We start from the raw sequence: 23,009 nt of genomic DNA, 5'->3' as shown, positions 1-23,009 counted from the left end.
TGTTAAGGAATAGCATTACTCGGGTAAAAGAAAAAGACCAAATTATTCTTTAGGGCCAGGTTATTCTGGTCTTTATAGATGTAGCTAGATAGAGCATACCTTCCGGACCAGAGCTCTTAAAGCCTTCTTTATTGTTCTTGTGGTACATTAGGAGTACATCTTGGAGAAAGCACTATTACAGTACTGCTTATTTTACAGAAACAATTATGACTGCTTTAATTGGGGGTGGGGGATTTCTGAATGTTACTTTTAAAAGCTTCTTTTATTTCCACAATGCTTGTACCTTGACATCCTTTTCCAATGTTTGGCAGCTTTACGGTGTGGTCAAAGATTACTATAAGAATGTGCTGTTAAATCTTCATTAAAGGAGCATTTTCATGGGCACTATTTTGAAATGGTGGGATATGGAGGACTCTGCTATTGTGTACTTGCATATGTCAGGTCCATAGTAACATTTATTTTCAGTGTTCGCGTTCCATGTGTGCAATATATAATGGTACAGTGCAACACAAAACAGAATAACAGCTGTGTCTTCAGAATATATATATACTGTAACTATTTTTTAAGTTAAAAAATAAAGGTATTATCTCATTACAATACTTAAGTTGTTGTAGGGATTTTTGAGAAGTATGGTTATTTATTAACTTATTGGTACTGAAAAGAACACACTGCCATTCTAGGATGGCACTTTTGGTTTGTAGGAAGCATCAAGGATGGTCGAAAGTAGAGCCTGTCCTGTTCATCTATTAAGGTTCATGACATGCTTTGCGCTCTGAGATTGTACTTCTTAGGAGGCGAGTGTGTGGTATAGAATGGAACGGGTGCTGCAGGAGTAGAGTAGTTTCACAATGATGCCTACAACCCCTAGATGAATATAATTTTCCTGGCCATGTGGCGTGGGGTGAGTTTGGAGCATATCACCAGCTGAGGGTCTCAAGAAATTGTAAATGTAGACTTGTTCTTGGGTGCAAAAGGGGTTATGCAAGCCTTGTGACCAAGTATGTTTGCTGTATATGCAGGTCTGTGCCAGTCTGCGTAGACAGCATTTATGCTGTTCAGCAGTTCATATACTTTAACCAAATATTAAAAACAAAAATTAGGAGGATGACAATCAAGATAGATGGGCAAAAAAGGACAAAATGCAAAATTGACCATCAAAACCCAAAAGTTTATCCCATAACCAGCAAAATGATCTGCATGGATTGATATAGTGATTGTTCCTATATGCAAACCAAAATTATTTCCCAAACTACTGAAAACCAGAGAGTTTAGAATAAGTGTGTTGAAAAACTCAAAAACGAACAGGAATTGTTTTGCAGCAGGCCAAGATCCCTTGCACGTTCTCCAGGAAAGGTGGCATTGATTTGATTTTAATAGGATTTACACCAAACGATTGCATTCTAGGACATAAAATATGCAATGTATTTTCAACAGGTGATATATAGAATCCTTACACTTGCTTGCATTACACTGCAACTTTGCACAACACAGAATCCTTGTACTTTATTGAGGAACTGTGCCATATTGCCTGTATCTTTTGTTTAAGGATAAAAGGATCTAGCTTCCTCGCTTATTTCCCACCACTTGATCAGACCACTATGTATGTTAAGAGATGGTCTTTTAAAGGCCCTGTGATCTCATAAATAGTGTATCCCGATCTCCATCAATGCCACCACATTCCTTGATGAGTGCCACCACATTCCTTGATAAGTCAAAGAGAGAAGTTGGATTAGTTGGATCTGCTTCTTCCCAGCTAACGTAAAAGGAAATTGTCTAACAATATGTCTGCCTTTTTGTAAAGTACAATGTTTTTGTATCACCATCACGTGACACCAAAAGGCATCCCACTGTATATTTGCCAAGTAAAATCTACTTGCGTTGTCAATACTTGTTTAAAATATTTTGCTGGTGAATAATAGTAGTTATTAGGGTGGTACCGTTTAATTTAGTCTGGGTACAGATTACTGTCAACTATCAACAAGCATACGGTTTGCTAACAGACGGGGTAATAGAACTCGTACACATATTTGTAATGGTCACAATCCTGTACCACTAGAGTAATGCTGAAAAATAATACAACTCAATGAATCTGGAGCAGTAATATAAAATTAATTTGTAACATATTAAGGACGACGCCAGTTAGGATGCTGCAACCCAGATCGGTCCAGTCTACCAGTATCACTATTAAGAATTTCTGGAAACTGGAAGCAGAAAAAGAGCATCACCAAACTGACTAATATTCTGGTCTAACCCTAATTTCTATTAGGTGTCTCTCTAGTGAGTGGTGTAAAAGTGCAAGAACTAACCAAACAGTACAAAAAGTGTTAATCTAAGGTAAATAATCTCTACAAAACACCAAACATTCTGTTGAGCATAGAAGAAAAACTTTACTTGCCAGGAATAGTATTTTGCAGCTTGGATCTTCTTTAGAGACCCATGCTATGCATAATCCACTATCAAATGGATGGCCAAGAATGTTCCAAAATGGTCACTGAACAGCAGTGAGTCCACAGAGAGAGGCCTCTAGTATTACGATACCTGTATTATGTGTACATTCTACCCGAAATGTTCCTTCTAGTGGATGCCGCTGTATATTTTCATCTGCGTGTATTTATATTAAAACACTTTATTAGAAAACCTATTTATGGAACAGGTCATTAAAGAACTCTGAAAAGAGTATTTTCACGGCAAAATATATATTATAAATATACCATAGAAGGTATGTTTTTCACATCTATGCACATCTTAGTATAAGTAAGAATGTGTCTTCTACACAGTACTCACCTGTGGGGAGATTGGGTGGGAAGCATGTGGCTTAAAAAAATACAAGCATCAAAATGACTATTATTGGTAGGTAACATTTTTCTTTTTCAGCTTGTGAATCAGTTTTAGATTTGCATGCTATGCATAGATTAGTTAGCAACATTCACTACTGTAAGAGGATGTAAGATAGGGACAGTGTAAAATATATGTTTCTTATTATTGCGATTAAGTGCATATTGTTTGTGGATCATGCAGTTCATTGTGAAAATACGAAAAACAGAAGACCAAATTGCAGCCTTGTGTATGGGATTGGAGTAGTATGTTTGCCAGAAAATCAAGATTAGCTCTTGTTGTCCTGGGTGAACGATCCCTTGGTTTGTCAAGTGTCTGTTTGTGTGCAGGCTTATAACATTCTTAGACAAACTGCACTACCCATCTTGAGATTCCTTCCTTGTTGATGGGATATCCTTTCTGTGCAATTGTGAAAGGCAAGATAAATTGGCTTGTCTTTGTTATGAGTGTTATAGTCATCTAAAACTTAACAGCTCTGTCTGCGTCTAGACTCCTTTGTATAAGTGCAGTCAGAATATAAAGCGAGAGTTCTATCAGACCACTCACCATTGATTGCGATATGGCAGTACTTGCCGCCCAGAGCACGGATCCTGACGTGGAGACTTAGAGCCGAAGCCTTTAAAGATACAGGATTTGGAGAGGATTTGAAAAAAGAAATAGTGGAATACTTCGAAAATAACACCAGGAGCATAGATTTGGTGGGCACATTATGGGAGGCATTTAGTGTGGTGGTGAGGGGGCTGCAATATCCAAATCTAAAGGCCTACATGGCGGAATAACGCAGAAGTTACACGAGGCGGAAGAGAAACTAGAGATAGTGATGCGCAAGGAAGGGCACTCCCCAGAGGAGGCTGCAACCATACGACAACTACAGCAGGAGTGCGGGGAACATTGGGAGAGATTATGCAACCTGAATTACAAAAGGTACGTTAAAAGACAGCATGCGGAGGGGGACAAACCGGGCAGGTTGCTGGCCTGGTTGTATAAGAACGAGTCACCCAGACAAGTAATCAGAGCTGTAAGGGGGGAGGACGGACAATTGTTAGATACCCAAGAAGGGGTAAATATTTGCTTCTTGGAGTTCTACCAGCGATTGTATGCAGATGTCAAAGATGGAGAGGAGATTGATGTGGTAGAAACATTACAAGACATTGGCCTTCCCAAACTAGAGGTATAAGAGAGGGAGAACGTGGAGGTCCCCATCACATTAGAGGAACTGGAAGCAGTGATCAAGCTTCTACCTACTAGTAAGGCTCCAGGGGCGGATGGACTCCCAAGCGAATTTTACAAAACGTACAAAGCGGAGTTGCTTCCCCCCCGCTACTAGCAATGCTTAACGAGGCACTGGAAAGGGGGGCACTCCCAGAGTCTGAGGGAGGCAATTATCATCCCACTTCTGAAGCCTAACAAACCAAGCACGGACTGAGGCTCATATAGAGGCTCATATAGACCGCCATCCATGCTGAAAACCAAGACAGCAAAATACTCACGGCAGTGCTGGCAAATAGGCTGAGACGGGTTATCAAAAAACTCATACACCCTGACCGAACGAGGTATGTTCCAGGCAGGAACATAACTGACAATCTTAGAAGGCTCCACCACGTAGTAGAACCAACTGAAAAGGACCCCCAGCAGGCCGCTATAATTTCGCTAGATGCGGTGTAGGCCTTCGACTCTGTTAAATGGACTTGGCTAATGGCGGCCCTAAAAGAATATGGGATGGGACCCATATACTTGAGATGGGTCCAACTGATGTATAGTAAACCACTAGCTAGAGTGGGACGGGAGCGACCATCTCAGACCAATGGCAACTCGGCAGGGGTACCAGACAAGAGTGTCCATCGTCCCTGATGCTGTTCATTTTTGCGTTAGAGCCCCTATCAATATACTTGAGGCAACAATACGGGGAGGTTGGGATCCGAACAAAGGAAAGGTAACACTTGATATCAATGTACGCGGATGACATGCTGCTGTTCTTAAGATACCCTGAAGAGAACCTACAATACATTCTAGAAGTAATGGGGCGATATGCAGTGCTGTCTGGTATCACAGTGAACCCCAAGAAATCATGCATATTTCCCCTCGGTAGATATAAAGGGTTACCGTGGGAGGAATTGCCAGTATTACAAATACAACGGGAGAAAGAGCTTTAGATATCTGGGGATCGATGTACATCATAGTGTAGAGGGCAAACATAAACAAAATACAGAGAAGGCGTGGCCAGCATTGAAAACAGCATGATATTTTGGGCTAAGCTCCCCTTGACGATGATGGGGAAAGCTGCACTGCTAAAGATGGTGGTGCTACCTAGGCTGCTACACTACTGTGCGAATATACCATATATGATTCTCAGGTGATTCTTTGCTAAAATTCAGGGCATATGCAGGGGGTTCATATGGCACAATACTAGGAACAGAATAGCGTTGTGGAAATTGCAAAACACGTATGACCAAGGGGCCATTGAATTGCCCAATTTCGAGATGTATTACCTGGCCAGTCAGCTACAGTATGTGGCAAGGTGGTTATCGGAAGACCCCACGTCAGAGTCCAGTTTGTTGAGAGCTGAATGTGTCCTGTTTTTCCTGAAAGAATGGATATGGTTGCCTGAATCCCAGCGTGACAGAGGGACAAGAATGTTGGACTTGGGATGGAAAATATGCCGCAACGGGTGTGCCGGGCTATGGAAAACCTGCACCCGTGTTCCCCACAGACGCAGCTAGCGGCACTGAATGGAGTGGGTGAGCAAATGAGGAAGATAGTACATTAGCACAGGGAACCGAGTGGTATAGCAACACTGGGAGATGTATGGCAGGATGTGAAGGCGGTGGAGTTTGACACACTGGTGGAAGACACTGGATTACAACAGGGACAGTACATCACCTACATTAGATTGTTGCAGATGATAACAGACACCTGGTCGGAAATAGAGCTGGGAAACCAGCCTAACATGGCCGGGGAAACATTTTATGATGTGTCAGAGGGGTAGCCATGAGGTCTCCCGGATCTACGAACTGCTGATGTCAAGGGTAGGAAAGGAGGTGGTCCAACCGAGACAAGATTGGGAAGAAGCAGGGGATTCCATGAGGGATGGGCTGTGGGTGAGGGCGCAAGGATACCACAAAAAAGTGTCCAGAAATGCAAGGTTGCAACAAATTCAGCAATATATCACCCACAGAGCGTACATGACCCCCCAGAAGGTAGCAAGGTTAAAGAATGCTGGAACACAAACATGTCCCAAGTGTGGGGAGGAAAATGCGGGACTGGTACACATGTTCTGGGCGTGCCCAGACATACGGAGGTTCTGGAGGGAGGTCGCACTCCAATTAACCGAGAAGGAAATTAGGTTAGATGTTGAGTCTTTGTGGGCATGTATGGTGGGGGGGGGGGGGTTCCCCAGGCCGCGTAAACTGATGTGAGCAGACTCAAGGACTTGGCTTATATACTGGCGAAGCGCAGAATTGCCATGAGCTGGAAAGCAAGTAGTGGACCCAGAGTGGAAGTCTGGTGGCACGACCTCCTTAAATGGGCTGATGCAGAAACAGGGGCGTGGAGGGGAGGCAGTTCATAGAGGGGGAGAGGAAGAAGCTGAGACACTGACAGCATGGAGGCACTTAGTAGCTACATTGTCAGGGCCCGCTCAGACTGGCCTGGATGAAGAAGACTCCTCAGAGGAAGTAGAAGAAGGGATGGTCCCAGAACTAAGAGTAGAAGGTGATGATGTGGGGTAGGCTTGAGGTAGGGGAGGGGGGGTAACGGGTGGACAGTAGACACATAATGAGACTATATATGATGGTAGCAATGTATAAATAACTGTTGTTTACTGTTTAGTTTTGTTCTGTTGTTTGTTGGAATTAATAAAAATAGTTTTAAAAAAATCTTTTTCTGTCCACTAATGTTAGTTCACCAGTCGCAGCACACACCAAAAAACAAACTTTGCCCCTCTTATTACAGTATCAGAATTTTGTGCTCGGTTTGCATTTTTCCCTCAATATGTCCATACATTATTTTGGCAGTTAAATATCCAAACTCAATGACCTCGGAAGCCAAGCTGCTATGTCTAATGTATAATGATTTGGATGTTGGATCCTTTCCTGTTAGAGTAAGAGTATTAGGAGGAATTTTCATTGGTGATGCAAGACTTGTCTCACTCAGATGTGCACAGTGACCAGATGTCATGTGAGACCCTTGCATCTTCTGTACCAACTAGTGTTTTAATGGCAGCAGTGGAAACACGTATGCAAACATCCCTGACCAACTGATTTACAGTGCAATGCTCCAAGACATTGGCTGTGGGTAACCAGAGGAAAAGGCATGGCACTGTGTGATTTGTTCACAAATAGTTTAGGGCCCAGTGTTCCCCTTATTCACAGCGAGGAAAACTTTCAAACATTAAATTTAATATCTATAAATAGTTGAATTCTATTAACTTTGGGAATGTCTGTGTGAAGGTTTACACACTAAACATAACATAAAACAATATCTATAGATAGTAACCTCAAATTCCAAACATGTATTTGTTTTTAAGGTAGTATCATATTCATTGTTTGGGAATTATATTGCCAAATTAGCTCCAAGACCCAAGGTTATATTATGTGCATATGATTTTGCACCCAATTTCGCATATTTGTGTTGTTTTGTGTGTTGATTTGGGAATATTTAGAGTGTCAAGTGTCCACTTTTTGTTCTGTTGTTGTGTACATAACATGTTCTGCATGATCAGAGTTGATGTGGTTTACACAACCCGCCATGGACAGAGTTGGACTTTATGGCGTGCATTTATATGGTGTTGGTCAACGTTACAACCAATGAATTGTTTCCTAATTTGATAATGTAGTGTTTATGACTGGATCGATTGCTCTAAAATCATATGTAAAAAAATTGAAAGGAATATAAAGGTGACCTATCTGGGTTTACATTAATAATAAATACTTTTAAAGATGCCATAGTTTATTACTTTTAAAACTTTGAGAAAAGCGCATGTGGTTATCTGGTGTGTGGAGTTCAGAGGACATGGTTGATGTGTCGCTACTTCCTTCAAAGTAATGTGCTTTGCAGTTATGATTTAGTAGTAATGTGTAATCAATTGAAATGTGTTTTGTTTACATTTGTTAGGTTAGGAAAAATGATTTTGCAGGTATGAGATTTGTTTGTATTGTTCATACAGTACGTGGCATGTAAACAATGTGAAGGCCAGTAAACAAGTCACTCGATTAAATATTCAAAAGTTGGACAATGCCCATCTTTTCTCAAATCCTGAACTACTGAGATTTTCACATGTACGCTACGCTATTTGACGTGATTGTTCAATTCAGAGGAACGCAATGCAAACAAACTATCTCTAAAAATACATCCATGGTCAAAAAACATTTACCTTAAAGGAAGTAACTTCTTTCTGGTCATCAATAGTGTATGGTTGGTCTGCCAAACAGCAGATGTAAAAGGCAGTGTCATATCTTCTGCTTAATACAGTTCTACCAGAAACAGGGGTCAGCCAATTTGACCACTCATGTAATGCCCAGATGTTTGGCATGCAGTTCAGCTCTTGACACATCTCGATAAATTTGGCTGGAGTTTCTTGAACCTTCAGTCGCCATGTACTTATTTCCTTGGTATCGAAATGCATCATCTTTGTCAGTCCATGGTTGACATTTGGTTTAAAGATGTCAGAAACAACAAGCAAAACACCAGATTCTTCAAATGTTTCTCTGATGGCACAGATGCGGAAGGCTACCTCTCCTGGAATAGGAGACCCAAACGTTGCCCTGTCGGTAGCAAATATTGGGGCCCTGGTAGTGGAGTGCTGTTTAACTAACCCCAGTCCAAAGTTTGGCTTCTCCTTATGATGAGCAAATACTTCCATCCACTCACTAGAAAAATCAGAAGGATCCACAAGTCCACCGGGAAAGACAAAAGCATTGGGCATAAAGCTACTTGTCTGGCTCCTCTTAAGCAAAAGCACATCATAATCAAAGTCAATATTCTGTGGCCAGCCCTTTGTCTGTGGTAAATTATTTTTCAATACTCTATTTCCAGTTCTAATATTTGCAGCTAAAATCAAAGTAGCAGCTTCCCTCCAGTGCTTCAACATCGGGTTCATTGCAGTTAACTTAACGCTCACCAAGTTAAGTGAGATGAGTTTTGATGTAAAGTGTCTTTTCTACTAGGTTTCTGGTCGTGGTTTATTGACTGATGTACACCTTGAATTGCAAGAACTTATGATCTGCAGAAATAGAATTTACAAAAGTTATGCATCTGATAACACTTGGCTGTTTAAAACACAACTACATCATGCAAAAAAAGAAGCTTTAAAAAATGTTTTATATTAGAACCAACAACACAGAGTTTAGGTATGCTTCATATTGACTGATCTTACAATATTCCTGTAACTGAGGACGTTCAACTTCAAGCACAGACCAATTTCAGGCCCCACCCAAACCAAAGCAATTAAGGTACTGAAGAAGCAGTTTTCCTCAGCCCTGCTTTGTCACATTCACAACTAACAACCCTGGCAGGGATTAAAATACTCCCCTCCCTCCCCTCGTCACCTCTGCTGGAATCAGAATAAGTAACAAGTGGCATTAGCTGTCCAGGATGAGGGTAACATGTGTTCAAGCATAGACATAGACCACATTTTATTAATAGCAGCCACAGTTACATTTTATAGGCTGCATCATAGAAGCAGAATACTGATTAGCATCCATAAAAAAAGGTACATATACCCCAGCAAAGATACAGAAACTAGATTAGACATAACACAGAAGGTACATATATACGAGAGCATATGTTTTCAATTACGAGATCAGAAGCGAAGCAGGAGGTGTATATCGTTAGCATGAACACAAGATTCAGATCGGAAGCAAAGAGCAAATTGCATGTGCTGTAGCGCAAATACAGGAACGGGATAAGACGTACATTATTGATACAGGGCACAGATTAGCTGCATCACATAATGTACAAGTGCTCACGCATGGGTACAACAGACTAATTAGAAGCAAAGGAGAAAGTAATGTGACAGGGTCAGCGTTGTGACCCTCTCAAGCGGGGAGGAAGCTGGACTCTCAACACCCCTCCTCGGGGCCAGAGTGAGGGCGGACACCCTCCCACTCCTCCTTGCCTGGAGGATGTTGGTGGCGGGCCAGAGCAGTCCCTGCCACCGCAGCACCACAGCCAGAGGGGAGCAGCTGCGGGAAGACGCTTTAGCCACATAGCGGAGGCTGACGCTATGCCGCGGGGTGTGGCAAGTAACCTTACACCGGTCAACATAGGGACACGGCCCGGTAAAAAGAAATCAAGAGGTGCGACAGCGCAGAGCTGCCGAAGCACATGGCTGTATGGAGTCCACTAGCCCACCAGGGAGGCTATTTCTACTAAATACAAGACCCTCTGGGGGGCCTTTATCATCCACTAAACCATCAGGGACATGTATCGGTAGAAAGCACCTGGGAGACTTGCAGGCATGCATTGGGAGGGAGTAGAGGAGGCAAGAGATAGCAGTGGCTGCACAGCGGTGTTAGTAGCGATAGGGAGTGGGAGATAGGAGTTGTGGAAGAAGAGGCAGTAGGAAAGGAGAGGCAGTCATTGTAGTGGTGGAGGAAGCCAGGAGTAAGGAAAATATAACAGCAGAGGTCTCTGGGAGTGATAGTTGGAGATCAAAGTGAAAGTTAGAGCAGGAGTAGGAGGACAAGTCAGAGGAAAGGGTGGAGTGAGAGATCAGAGGGACAGTAGTACGGCAAGAGGAGAATCTTGGGACATATTGCAGGGACGGGTCAGCTGAGACTGTGTGTACAAGAGGAGAAGGTGGGCCTCGGGGGAAAAAGTCACCATCCCAAAATATCTGTGGAACATCCTTAATCCCAGATAGAAGATCATACAGATAGGTGGCACTGTTCAATAGAACTAACATCCCCATTACAGGCGCCTGGGCTAGGGACGAGGGAACGTCCAAGGAAGTCGAGCCAGAGAGGGACGCCCCTAGTGCGAGAACCCCAAGCCCAGAAAACTGCAGAACGCACCTAAAATTGTGTCTGGTCTTGCTGTACAACTACAATAAACACCCTTGGACTTGACATAAGAGTTGGCCTGGTTATTTGTGGCGGGACACCCCGTCACAGTAAGCATAGCAATATAGAAGATAAGGATTCAAAGCAAACAAAGGTGCACATATGTGAACACGTACAGAGATTAGAAGAGCACCATCGTTTTCAAGTGGTGCTGCCGTGAGCAAGCCAAGAAAGAAATGGTTTTGTGGTGTGCTGTATTACCAATAGTCACTATTATTATACACTAGCAACACATGTCATCTGATAGGATATCTTTCTGTCGCTCGCACTCATTCTCTCACTCTCTGCGGACAAGGGCTGCATTGTCAGGTGTAAGCTTGCTAGAGCAACACCAGCTGTTGTGGACAGCAGTGTGCCCAGAGAAAGAACACTGATATATCTTGAAAGGGGTGGGATGTGTTTTTATGGTTAAAAGTAGAGTGAGAGCAGCAGCGAGAGGCAGTCCCGAAGTGAGAACTGGTTTGGTATTCAGAGGCAGATTTTGCCATTACGCGTGTATCACCATCACACTATGGGCACATTGCCGGTATGTAGTAGAGGAGGGTGGCACAGATAGGGTCTGCAAGAAGTATTCGGGTACTGGCAGAACGTGTAAGAGTCCAGAGGAATAATAGGCTGCATCATCTCTATTTTCTACCTTTTGTGAATTATAAATGGGCTGCATGCTGTACGAAATGTGCCCGTTTAGCAGCACTACCAACCACTCAGGAACCAGAAAGCAATATTTAAAAATGTCCCTGGTGCAGAGAGATTAAAGAGATCATTTGTTTTACACTGAGCATGACCTTTTCCAAGAAGGAAAGACAGTTTGAGGAACAAAATGTGTGTTCTTGGAAAAAGAAGCCAATTTAAAGAAGTGCTAAAATTCAAACTCCCCAGATTAATATGTGAAAAAAAAAGTCACCAGGGACTGCGCTGGTATGCCTAATTGACTTCTGCCCAGCAGGAATACAGGAGGGTAAAGTGCCTACTCACACATCACACGTCTACAAACCAAGAGACAACACAAATATAAAAGGTAAAACAGGCACAGTTAAGAGATATCCATCCTTTGCCTTTTGTGGTAACGTGGGCTGAGGGTAGGCTATACTCGCAAGAGGGGAGTGAATGTGAAACAGTAGCAACCCAAATAGTGAAATATAACTGCCCACAATAAAGGAACATCCAATCAAGTTTCTATAAAAAAATAAACTTTATCACACCACATGCAAAAATAATTAAATAGAAAACACTACAAAAACGCACCTATGCAGAAGAAACACACAATATGCAAGATATCAAGATGCAGCTCCTTGTGTCATGACACAATGGGAGTAAAGACAGTAAAAACCACAATTTTCATAAAGGATATGCTAAGTTACAAAAATTGATTAATGTGCCCTAGCCAGTTTCAAGGGCCCACAATGGCTATTGGGGGGGGGGCGGTGGAGCAATCAATTATCAGGCAATACCAGCTTTGCAGTGTCTTGGCGGTTTGGCAACGGCGAACCAGGCGTCTCTGCGCTGTTCAAAGATGCAGCAGTGACAGTGGACCAGTGGCAAGCAGATGTCAAGACGGGGTCGTAAGGATGCCGAAGTGTTACTCAAGCAATGCGAATCATGGAGTGCATCAGGTTTGGTTCGGAGGTTGAGGCAGTCACGCTTGTGATGGGATGCACAGGTGAGTCGGTTCGATGTGAAGGCTCAAAGGATGCTATTAGGAGATAGTCAGTTCGATCATTGACTGGAGTGGCAATAAAGAGACAGGTGATTTGAGCGATGCTTCTTTTTTTCGAGGTGATATGACGCACTTTAGGTGGCACAGTGGCAAACTGGTTCGAATAATGCAGTTCCAATGTTGGTGAGTACTAAAGGCAACTCCAGAGCGTCTTGCTGGTACAAAGTGGGTCGAATGCACTTGATTCATGGCTCACAGTGATTCACTGGTAAAATTGCAAGAATACTGGCTGTCTTGGCTCTCAGGGGCTGCAAGTTCCACTCAAGGGTCTCATGAACAAGATGAGTCCTTTTCTCAGGCTCTCAAGCACAGAGGAGGCTGGCACACACCTTCTCTGTGCTGAAGGCAGTGAGGTTCTGCAAAGCAGTGTGGCTGCCAGAGATGCAGGACTTGTTCCAGCAGCAATTCACCCACAATTGATCCACCTGGGGATGGTTAGGTGACACTCTTGCCTCTGCCTTGGAACACCTGTGTTCAACACTCAACTGGAAGACTTTTTAAAGGACTGCTCTCCCAACAGGGTACAACAAAATCTTCTTGAAGGTTTGAAGTTCAGCGATGATTCAAAGAAGTGGAGGGAGATCTCTTGTTTTAAAGTCAAATGTCTATAGATGATTGGCAAACCTGCTTCAAGGGTCTAATCCCTAATCCCTGTCTTTGGAACAAGTGAACTTTGCCTTCTGATATCCCACACAAAGCGGTTTGTGCGGCAAGAAGTGGAGGAGACAGGAAGGAAAGATAAAGGCAGAGAGAAACAAGATAGTGGAACCGTACTCCAGCTTTAAGGAGCACCCTCTCTCTACACTAACCATGCCCCCTTCCCTTCTAATTAGAATCAAATGGCCCTTTGGTATGCAGCACCGTCGTGTAAGGTTACTCATTTTGATTCCTGTTCCCATGACAGCTTCCTGTGGAGTTGCAGTCTCTCTGGTTAGGGTGTTAACTATCCTCACACAGTAACAAAGAGTGGCATTACCCAGGACTTAAGGCCTGCTGGCTGCAGCAAGGACAACCTGGCTGGGGAAAATACACATAACTCTTCCACAGCTGAACTGGGCTCACAGGGTTCACACATGTGAGATATCAAATTGATGTTGCTGGGCTAACTAGGAGAGATGCTGGCCACTACTGATGTCACAGTAACTTGCTATCAATGTTACAGTATAACATGGTTATCACATTATTGCACAAGTATTTCAAATTCCCCTTGAGGTAGCAGCATTTGGTAAAAACAGCTCTGTAATGTCAGAGATTCTGTAACAAGCAGGTCCACAAAGATAATGTTTGGTCCAATTCACTCCGTTTACTTTAGTGGATCAGGCCTGTTACACATAAAAATAGGTTTATTTTGGGGTTCCAAAGACAAAAGACCAAGACATGGTAAACGCTGTTATGTTGCATTGGATTCCTGTGCATAGACCCGCCCATTTTTAAGCTAAGCCTTTTACACCAATGTTAACCGTAGCAAGTATTTCTTCATAATAATTGAGTAGCAAGTGCCAAATAGAATGCCTCTTTATCAGCACAGATTGAACTAAAAACCCAACTGAAACATTATTGGCGTCGCTTGTTTTCTCGGGATTTGTATTACAGCTTTGTTGCACTATAAATATCAAAAGTTCACAGACCAATGGCGTTCCTTAAACAAGTATCTTTCTTTGCATAATCTCCGAGGGCATACATAATACCTTTTGATGGACATCAGGTGTCCTCTTTCTAAAGGAAAGCATCACAGGGCTGCACTACAGTGACTCCTACTTGCCAGCGGAAATTGCCTTCCTCGTCAAACATAAGAGCCAAGAATATATTGAGTGTTGAAGACGCGCAATATGCTACTTGTTGCAGCTAAGAAAATACCAGCACTTTTTTCAGGACCGACAGCGTCGGAATGAGCACAAATGTTAGAAATTCAAAGTTCAGGCATGAGGTGTATTGTGCTCCTGTCTAGATTTAATTTGGAGTGTACATATTTTGGAGGTTTCTTAAACTACAGGAGCATTCCTCCACTTTGCATTGCATGTTTACTTGGTTTACTTGGCCGTCATGTTCCATGTCAAACTTGTGTCAAGTAGTATCATTCAAGGTGCACCATTTGTATTTACCACCAGCCATTGGCAAGTGATATTTAACTCTTGGTAAATAAGAAGTTGGGTGCTTTGTGCAGGGGGCAAATATTCAAATTTCAAGCTACTGGCCAACCTTCAAAAAGTCACTTGCCTCCTCAATTTTATATATACTGTGATGAATCTGATGTCACCACTCCTTTCCTGGAGGTAGCCCTCCTCACGGGGACAGGCGGCAGCAGCCGCTACCTGATCCTGACCATAGGGGCGGCTATATTACGGAGGACTAAATGAGGGGAAGCGACCCACAGGGTGAGGGACAGGCATCAAATGAGACATGTTATCCCCCTTTTCCCCTAGGAAATAATCATACCCCGAAATTCCACAAATCCCCATGGCATTTTGTAAGGTTGCATTAGAACTTCATATGGCAACTGGCAGTCAAACTTTTGTGTATCCCCAGTTAAGACCATGGGATAAAACAGCGATGAAGAAGAGGACCGACATTGAGAGGATCACCTGTGAGTCTCAGAATGACTTGTCTAGTCTGCCCCCTGATGCCTGCGGTCTACGGCACTTTATAAACAGACAAATAAATGTGCCCTTTTGGGATTGGCCATGGGAAATACAAAGCTGCAGAGAGAAGCCAGCTAAGGAGAGAGACGCTGACAGTGACAGGTACCTTCCCTCAGGTAAAGCGAAGATCCATCGGACTGCTCAGAGCCTGGAAACAAGTATAAAGGAAACCAGAGCCCGGTAAGCCTCGTGTCGCATCTCTGGCTTCCTTCAAGTTGCCTACGCTCCGCTTTCCAGTTCTTTTTCCTATAGGCTTCATTCCTTGTTCCTTCCTCGCTCCTGTATTCTCTTTGCTATTGCTCAAATTTCCTGCTGTTCCTTCAAACTGTGTTCAATCCCTGATCGCTTCGGATTCAGTTGGCATGCTGTTTCTTTGTTACCAAGGACTTGCTTTCTTGTTGCCTTTGGAGTGCCGGTTTGCCTCGCATCTGAAACTATAGAAAGAGGTTTTTTCTCGGATCGGGTTTCCTCCCCAATTGGGACTGTGCTTTCATTCAGAGAAGCGAAGGTGGCTTCTCGAGGAGACAGGCCTTATCCCTTCATGTCCACAGCCAAAAAGACTACGCAGGTGAGACCTGTCACTGAGAATACATAGGCATGACTTACTCATTACACCTTGAGAATCTTTTACTTGTAATCCTGTCTCAGTATGGCCTTTCAGGATATTAAAGTAATTCAACTGGACTGCAAGGGTCTGTGCCACCCTGGCAAAAAGCACAAAAATCGTTGATTTCTTTTATGGCCATAGAGACAACATTACAGGCATCCAGGAAACACATCTAGCAACTTTAGAGGATACAATGCTTAAATTCAGCTTTATAGATATCGTGTTAGCCTCTCTGTCTCCTGAAAAAAATAAGGGGTGGCAAAACGTATTAACAATAAAAACATCTATTGCTAATATATATGGCTCTTCCTCAGACTCACCTTTTTGGGGGATTCTGTCACTCAAACAATTTCTGAAATTGGTGGTCTTCACACCATACGCGATTACATCAATATGGTACTATCCCTCTACTTAACAGGCCCCCCACAAGGATAAAATCCATGTTACCATAGCTCAGATGGCTTTTAGGAATCTGATAACGAAGACCAAACTTGTTGACCCCTGCTGTTTAAAATGTCCTTCGACTAAACAATTATCCCACCCCGCCACCAACATAACTCACAATCCATACTGGATTACTTATTAGCATCCTTCTTATTGTGTAACAGAGTTTTTCTAAATCTTAAAATTCAACCTATGTGTATCTGTGATCATGCTGCCATTGGATTCTAACATTGCCAACCTTCCTGTATCTTCTAGTCGGTGGAGAATACATTTTGAAATTATTTCAGCTAATGAAAATGAGAGTGCAGTTTTAGAAAGAATGTCCACATTTTTTTTTATTCTAATGTTCCTGAAGATTTGAATATTCATAATAATTTGGATGTCTTTCAGGCAGGGAACTGCCATTGGGATTATGGCCTGCATAAATAAAAGTGCTAACCTTAAAATCAGGCCTTTTGAAAAAGAGATTGAGAGTTGAAAAATAAGATACTTATTTCAGCAACCCAGAGTATTGAGATGAACTTCAGTGAGTAAGACAGGGATGTGTCTTCGCTCCGCTGCTCTTATGTTTATACATAACTAACTATACAAAGTTTTGGTGTAGATAGGTGCTGACGTGCCGAAACTTAGGAATAGATTGCTACCACTGCCCGCTTACACGGTTGATGTAGTCTTAAGTGCCCACACCCAAGAGCATTACAGATTCTTATCTCAGAATATATGGCTTTCATGAATAAGCTTGACCTGACCGTCAGTGTAAAGTCAGTGGTCATGGTTTATCATAAAAACAGATGGGCTCCCAAGTTTCCGGCAATGCTCAGTAATGGCCTAGTAATACAATTTGTTGTGGAAATTACACTAAAATCATTTTTTAACATTTTATTATCTATTTTTGCGATTGTCAGTTGTTTGTTCGAGTTTACATGCTTGGCACATTTATTGTAAGATTCAAACTGGATATAAAAGTTATGTCTTATTGAGAAGCATTATTTGCAACTGTTTATACTGATTTTACATTATCACTGATGTTTTGATTAAAATTCTGATTTGCTTTCTGAAATAAACTTGAAATGAAATGACTAAGATATGAATATTATTGCCTGTTAAGTAATACATCAGGATGTACTTTTGAGAATAAAAAAGCCAAACAAGTGTTAGGGGGTTTGTAGGTCTGGAAGACTGCATGTTAATTGTCTTCAAATGGAGAGAAACACGGTTCTGGATATTCCCTTATCTGCCAAAGGGTTTCTGGTGAACAGATTCAATAATGTAAAGAAATTCCACCAGTTTTATTAAGTTTTGTATACCGCATCATGCCATTCTTGCAATCATTTGATTCAACATTTGCTAGATAAATGTGCTATCCCTAAATTATCCCCCAAGTGAAAAGCTTTACTAAAACAATCAAACACTATTTGAACTGTCATTGGCCATTAAATCAACCAGCTCTGGCCAAGTGCCTGGTCCTGATGGAATTCTTGCCAAATTGTATAGAAACTTTGAAAATATACTGGCAACACATTTACTGCCCCTCTTTAAATACATTGCTAATATCAGAGAAGTTAAAGGTTCTTTTAAAAATACTTTAGTGGTGGTGATAAACAAGGCCCGGGAAGGACCATACTAAAATCTTTACTAAACTAAACGAGAGTATCTAGTGGTAGGAAGTAGCCGACTAACTTTCTGTGGAGAGATTTCCGGAGGCAGCCACGTTGATGGTGCCGCTTGATGTCCCCACGCGTAAAGTTGCATTCCTCTAGTCTTTCCAGAAGCAGGTGTCTTGCTCCGTGTTCTCTGTGCCATTGTAACTGTGGTGCTGTATATCACTTGCCAAGTGCCTACTGTGGTACAGCATTGTGGTGCCTGCCTGCTCATGTCTTGAACCTGTGGCTGGCTTGTTGGGGGCCCGCTCACATCAGCCCTTTGTGTAGGCTTGGAGAACGAGCAGCAGTAGGTTGAAAGCATTGACCCTCTGTTGTTAAAACAGAGGTGAGCGCAGGGGAACGGCCGTGACTTGGTTACTGCCCCTACTGTACATTTGTTGCGCTGTGTTTGTGTGTCAGAAGCGGCTGCTAGTGTGCTAGTCAGTGTGGATTCACATCTCACGTTCCTCCATGTCTCTGGGTTCTTTTTCGCCTATTCAGGCCATGTCTCTCCAGGGCTCCTTGCATCCTGGTATGGCAAGTGAAGGGTATGCCAAAGTTTACAGCAGTCTGTACACTTTGAGACAGGAAGGGCCCACTATTGCTAGGCACCTTGGAGTACTATGGTGCCACGTACAAAAACTGTGTTCAGACGCACAGCTAAATATTGGCCTTCTTGTGGGAGTACGTTTAGTTGTTTTTGGTTGACTCACAATGTGTCATTTAAGAAGCAAAAGCACAAATCTGATGTGCGAGACTGCAATGGGGTCTCCTTGACACTGTATGCCGGTGGTAAGGGGTGTTTGAACTCGGACTTGTCAATCTCGGCATCTGCCGAATTGGCTTCTTGATGCCAGAGAACAATTGAGGATTTTCTTTTAATTAAGAGGTGGGCACAGGTCAGAGAATTCCGGGAATTGGGCACTAGATCATTGCTCAAGCTCTTCCCACTCTGCATCTAGAATGATCTCCTTAGAGTCTGCGACCCAGACGGAGATTGGTAACCTGGGACCAACATCCATCTCAGTGCTGAATCTAGTACTCACCTCTATTTTCAATCTCTAAGAAAGAATTAAACGGAAGTTAAACAAAACATGGCAACTTTATCCATACTTTAGGAGAGTTTGCACTCCTTAATATATGCAAATTATCTTTGGGGCTCTTTTTTGCTTGAATCTTATCCACAGAAGGACCCACCAGACACAACTTTCTTGAAACATCAACCAGACTCCGAAACTCCTTTAAGTCTATGGAAATTAACCTCAGTGGTACCCAAGGCGAATCAATTGAAGTCCTATGGGGAATCATCGACCAGTCTTCCCCTTCGCCTCCCCTCGCAAATGCTAAATATAAAAGAATTGGGGGGGAAAGCTGAGAAAAAAACATTGAAAAATTAATAGAGGGGAAAACCTCACAGGAAATCTCATAAATTTCTGAGGTCTTGGACCCTCCATGAAGTCTGGGGAAACTCTAATACGTCCTCATCACAGAATCAAGTTAATGGGGAGAAAAAGGAATGGTCGAGCAAAGGTAAAATTATGGCATTGGGTTGCCACACAAAGCATTGACCGCTAAACCAGATGGCCTTTTTACATTAACTGAAGGGATCAATGATAAGAGCGGGGAGAAGGCCGATATGGCCAAAGCCACTGCTAATCAATCATTGGACCAGGTGGTGGTGCCTTTGCCTAAAACTGTGGTAGCAGGGGAGGCTATCCAGAGGACTTTCTCCCCTGTACGGACCATTGTTGGAAGTGGAGACTGAATGGACCTCAAGGAACTAAGCTGAGGGACTGCGGTCCCTCGGCTTACTTTGGGATTCATCCTGCAGTACAAAATAAAACCTCTCCTCAATAGATCTAATATTCTGGCCCTGTTGTATGAGATTCCTATTCTTAGGCTTATCATCTCAAATGACATTGACTTGGTTGTATTTTTGGAACAGGCGAGAATGGATCTTGTCTCGTTACAAATATAGAGGGTGATTAGAGACATGCTTTTAGCAGAGCACGAAAGCGTCAGGACCATGGGTTACAACATCACACCCCATCATGAGTACTCGCTCCAGATTCCTCCTGGTAACACTCAAAGTGAATTAAAATGCCTGGGCTTAGAGGCGATGGAGAAGGGGTACGTTTTTTTACCTGTAACTCCATTTCTCCAACATTGGTATATTTCATAGATGCACATGCTAGGAACAATTCCCAGTCGTCAGGCTGGGAATCCTCGGTTAACTTTACAATAGTAAATAAAGATAAACTTTTAGGTGTCTATTTTGTATCCCATTATCATCTTTTTGGTCCACAAATGGGACGTCGAGTATGTAGCTCCTCCGCTGCAGCCTTCTTTCAGATTCTACCCAGTACATGCTAAATTACAGTATCTGAGGGAAGCTATTTACTGTAGGGGATGGCCGGAGGGCGCATGTGAATCTATGAAAGACACCAATGCTCGAGAAATGGAGATCCAGGTAAGAAACGCACCCCTTCTCCAGCATTGGATCTTTCATAGATTCACATGCTATGAACAGATTTCAAAGGAGTATGAACTTAGATGGAGGTAGGAAACGGTAAAAAAAGCCTACCTTATGTGAATAGATGCTGCATTCTTGCATCAGCAGCGTGCTGTTCCTGGAGGCAGTAATGCCTAGTAAAGGTGTGTGGCAGGGCCTAGGTGGCTGTTTGTCAAATGTCTTTGAATGACACTCCGGACCACATTGCCGCCAAAGCTGCCGTGGCTCTTGCTGAATGGGCCTGTGCGGGTCCAATTAATGGTTTGTTCGCCTGTGACAGAATGATATGGTGGAGGATATCCACCTTGCAATTCCCTGCTTAGAGATGGCCTTTCTCCTTTCTTTGGATGTCCGTAGGCGAGACAGTGTTGAGGGGAATTCCTTGAGGACTATGTTCTGTATAGATAGTATGGCAGTGCTCTTTTTACATCTAAGGAGTGAAGCGCAAACTACGCCGTGGTTTTTGCTCCATGGAAGAAAATGGGTAGCGTAACTGATGTGTGTTTATGGAATTCCGATGGCACTTTCGGTATAAAGTGCGCGTAGGTTGTAACAACTACTTTGTCTTTGTAGAAGCGCAGGTATGGCTCTGTGATAGTTAGTGCTTGCAATTCTGAGACCCTTCTCACTTAAGTAATGGCTATGAGGAATGCCACTGCAGGAAATAGATTTTAGGTGAGTCGTTGCTAATGGCTTGAATGCCGTTCTCATGAGTCCGGTCAGGACAACGTTGACTCCATTGTAGTGGAACTCGTTTTACTGGGGGAAAGGTTCTGAACAACTCCCTGAGAAAATGCTTGACTAGTCGATCGCCTTTTCCAGGTGTACCTGAAGATGGCGGCCAGGTGTACCTTTGAGGCGTGGGAGAGCCCTCCTTGGGCTAATGACAGGAGATATGACAGAATAGTCTCGGGCATGCTGAGAACGGTTCAATGTTTTGCTGTCTTGCGCACAAGGCACAGAATCTTTCCCACTTGCTTTGATAGGAGCTAATTGTAGCTGGAGCCCGCACTCCGGTAAGAATGTCAGCACATTCCTGTGATAAGTTTAGGTGCCCAAACTCTGCAAAGTCAGGAGCCACGCTGTCAACTTGAGTGACTGCGGGTCGCGATGTAGAACCTTCCTGCGGTTCTGGGATATTATGTTGGCTCGGTTCTGGAGAAGAATTTTTGCCTCCGGACATGTGTAGAATATAAGAGTACCATATTTGTCTCAGCCAGTTTGGGGCTATTAGTATTACAGTGCATGTGTGCGATTGAATCATTTGGATTACTTTGTGGATGATTGGAAAAGGTGGGAAGCCGTAGGTGAACAGACCAGTCCACAGGAACGAGAACACTTCCCCATCAACCCTTGCTGCTCCATCCTGCTTGCAAAGTGAGCGCACCTTGTGTTCTGCTTTGTTACGAACAGATCGACTTGCGGATGCCCCCACTTGGCAAATATGTGCCGGAGCTGGTTGTCGCATAGCTCCCACTCATGGCACTGGCTTGTGGCCATGCTGAGGCTGTCTGTCACCTCGTTGTTTATCCCCGGAAGGTGAAACGCTTGTAGCATTATCCCGTTGGCAATGGCCCAGTGTCAAATCGCTTGGGCTTCCTGGGAATGGGTTGGAGACCTTGTTCCCCCTTGTTTTCTGAGGTAGTACACAGTCATGGTGTTATCGGTCAAGATGCGAAAAAAACTTTTTGCACTGGTACAAAGGATTTCAGATCCCTGGCGACCGCTCTGAGCTCCAACACCTTTATGTATAGACTGGCTTCCTCTGCCGTCCATTTGCCCTTTATGTGGAGAGGCCCAGCCGGATAGCAGGGCATCAGTCACCAGAGTGTTGTGCGGTATGGGGTCCTGAAAATGGCATACTATGGTGATATTGTTTGCTGTTGCCCACCACTGTAGTTGGTGCTTGAGTTTTGGTGTGATCTGCAGTTTGTCGTCCCACGAACCTGCCTTGTAGAGGGTGCATGTTTAGTCTGCAATGCGGTATGAGGGGAATACAGGAGGCCATAGTTCCTAGGAGCCCCATGCATTTTCTGACCGACAACCATTTTCCTGGCTGGAAAAGGGGAATTTGCGTCTTGAGCGTTTGTATTCGGTCTTTGGAGGGGCGGACCAGGGCTTTGTATGTTACTAAGTGAGCTCCCAGAAAAATCAAGCTTTTGGATGACGACAGAGGATTTTTCAAAGTTTATCTCAAATTCCAGTTGCAGCAGCAAGAGCTTCATCGCTGCGATGGATGCGCGAGCTCCTGCCATTGTCTGTGCTTGCACTAGCCAATCGTCTAGATATGGATAGACGTGATGGCCTCCTTTTTGGAGAGCTGCCTCAACTGGTGGCAGGCTTTTGGTGAACGTTTGCAGCACCTTGGACTGACAGTGCTGTCCTGCTATGGTAAAACGCAGTTACTTTTAATGTTTGTGGTGCACCGGGATGTGGAAATATGCATTTTTTAAGGCCTAAAGACGCTAGGAAATCGTGTGGTTGCACTGCCCGTATGACTTGCTGTAGAGTGACCATTTTGAAGTGCTTTTTGATAGACTTGTTTAGCTTGT

The 23,009-nt window shown here is 43.3% G+C and overlaps 1 protein-coding gene across 4 annotated transcripts in view; it reads right to left on the bottom strand.

The window, feature by feature from the left end:
* Positions 1-23,009, bottom strand: part of NUDT19 (nudix hydrolase 19) — a 79,539-nt gene that overhangs the window by 43,555 nt on the left and 12,975 nt on the right. For all 4 annotated transcript variants that reach the window (XM_069639073.1, XM_069639072.1, XM_069639064.1 and 1 more), the window contains one exon: positions 8,207-9,055. In XM_069639073.1, coding sequence (XP_069495174.1) covers positions 8,207-8,932 — 726 coding nt within the window. In that variant the 5' untranslated portion in view covers positions 8,933-9,055. The remainder of the gene's footprint in view (positions 1-8,206; positions 9,056-23,009) is intronic.

This window comes from Ambystoma mexicanum, chromosome 1q (assembly GCF_040938575.1).
Source record: "Ambystoma mexicanum isolate Mex_15411 chromosome 1q, UKY_AmexF1_1, whole genome shotgun sequence".
In the NCBI taxonomy this organism is placed as follows: Eukaryota; Metazoa; Chordata; class Amphibia; order Caudata; family Ambystomatidae; genus Ambystoma; species Ambystoma mexicanum.
This window is presented reverse-complemented; position numbering and strand designations above follow the sequence as displayed.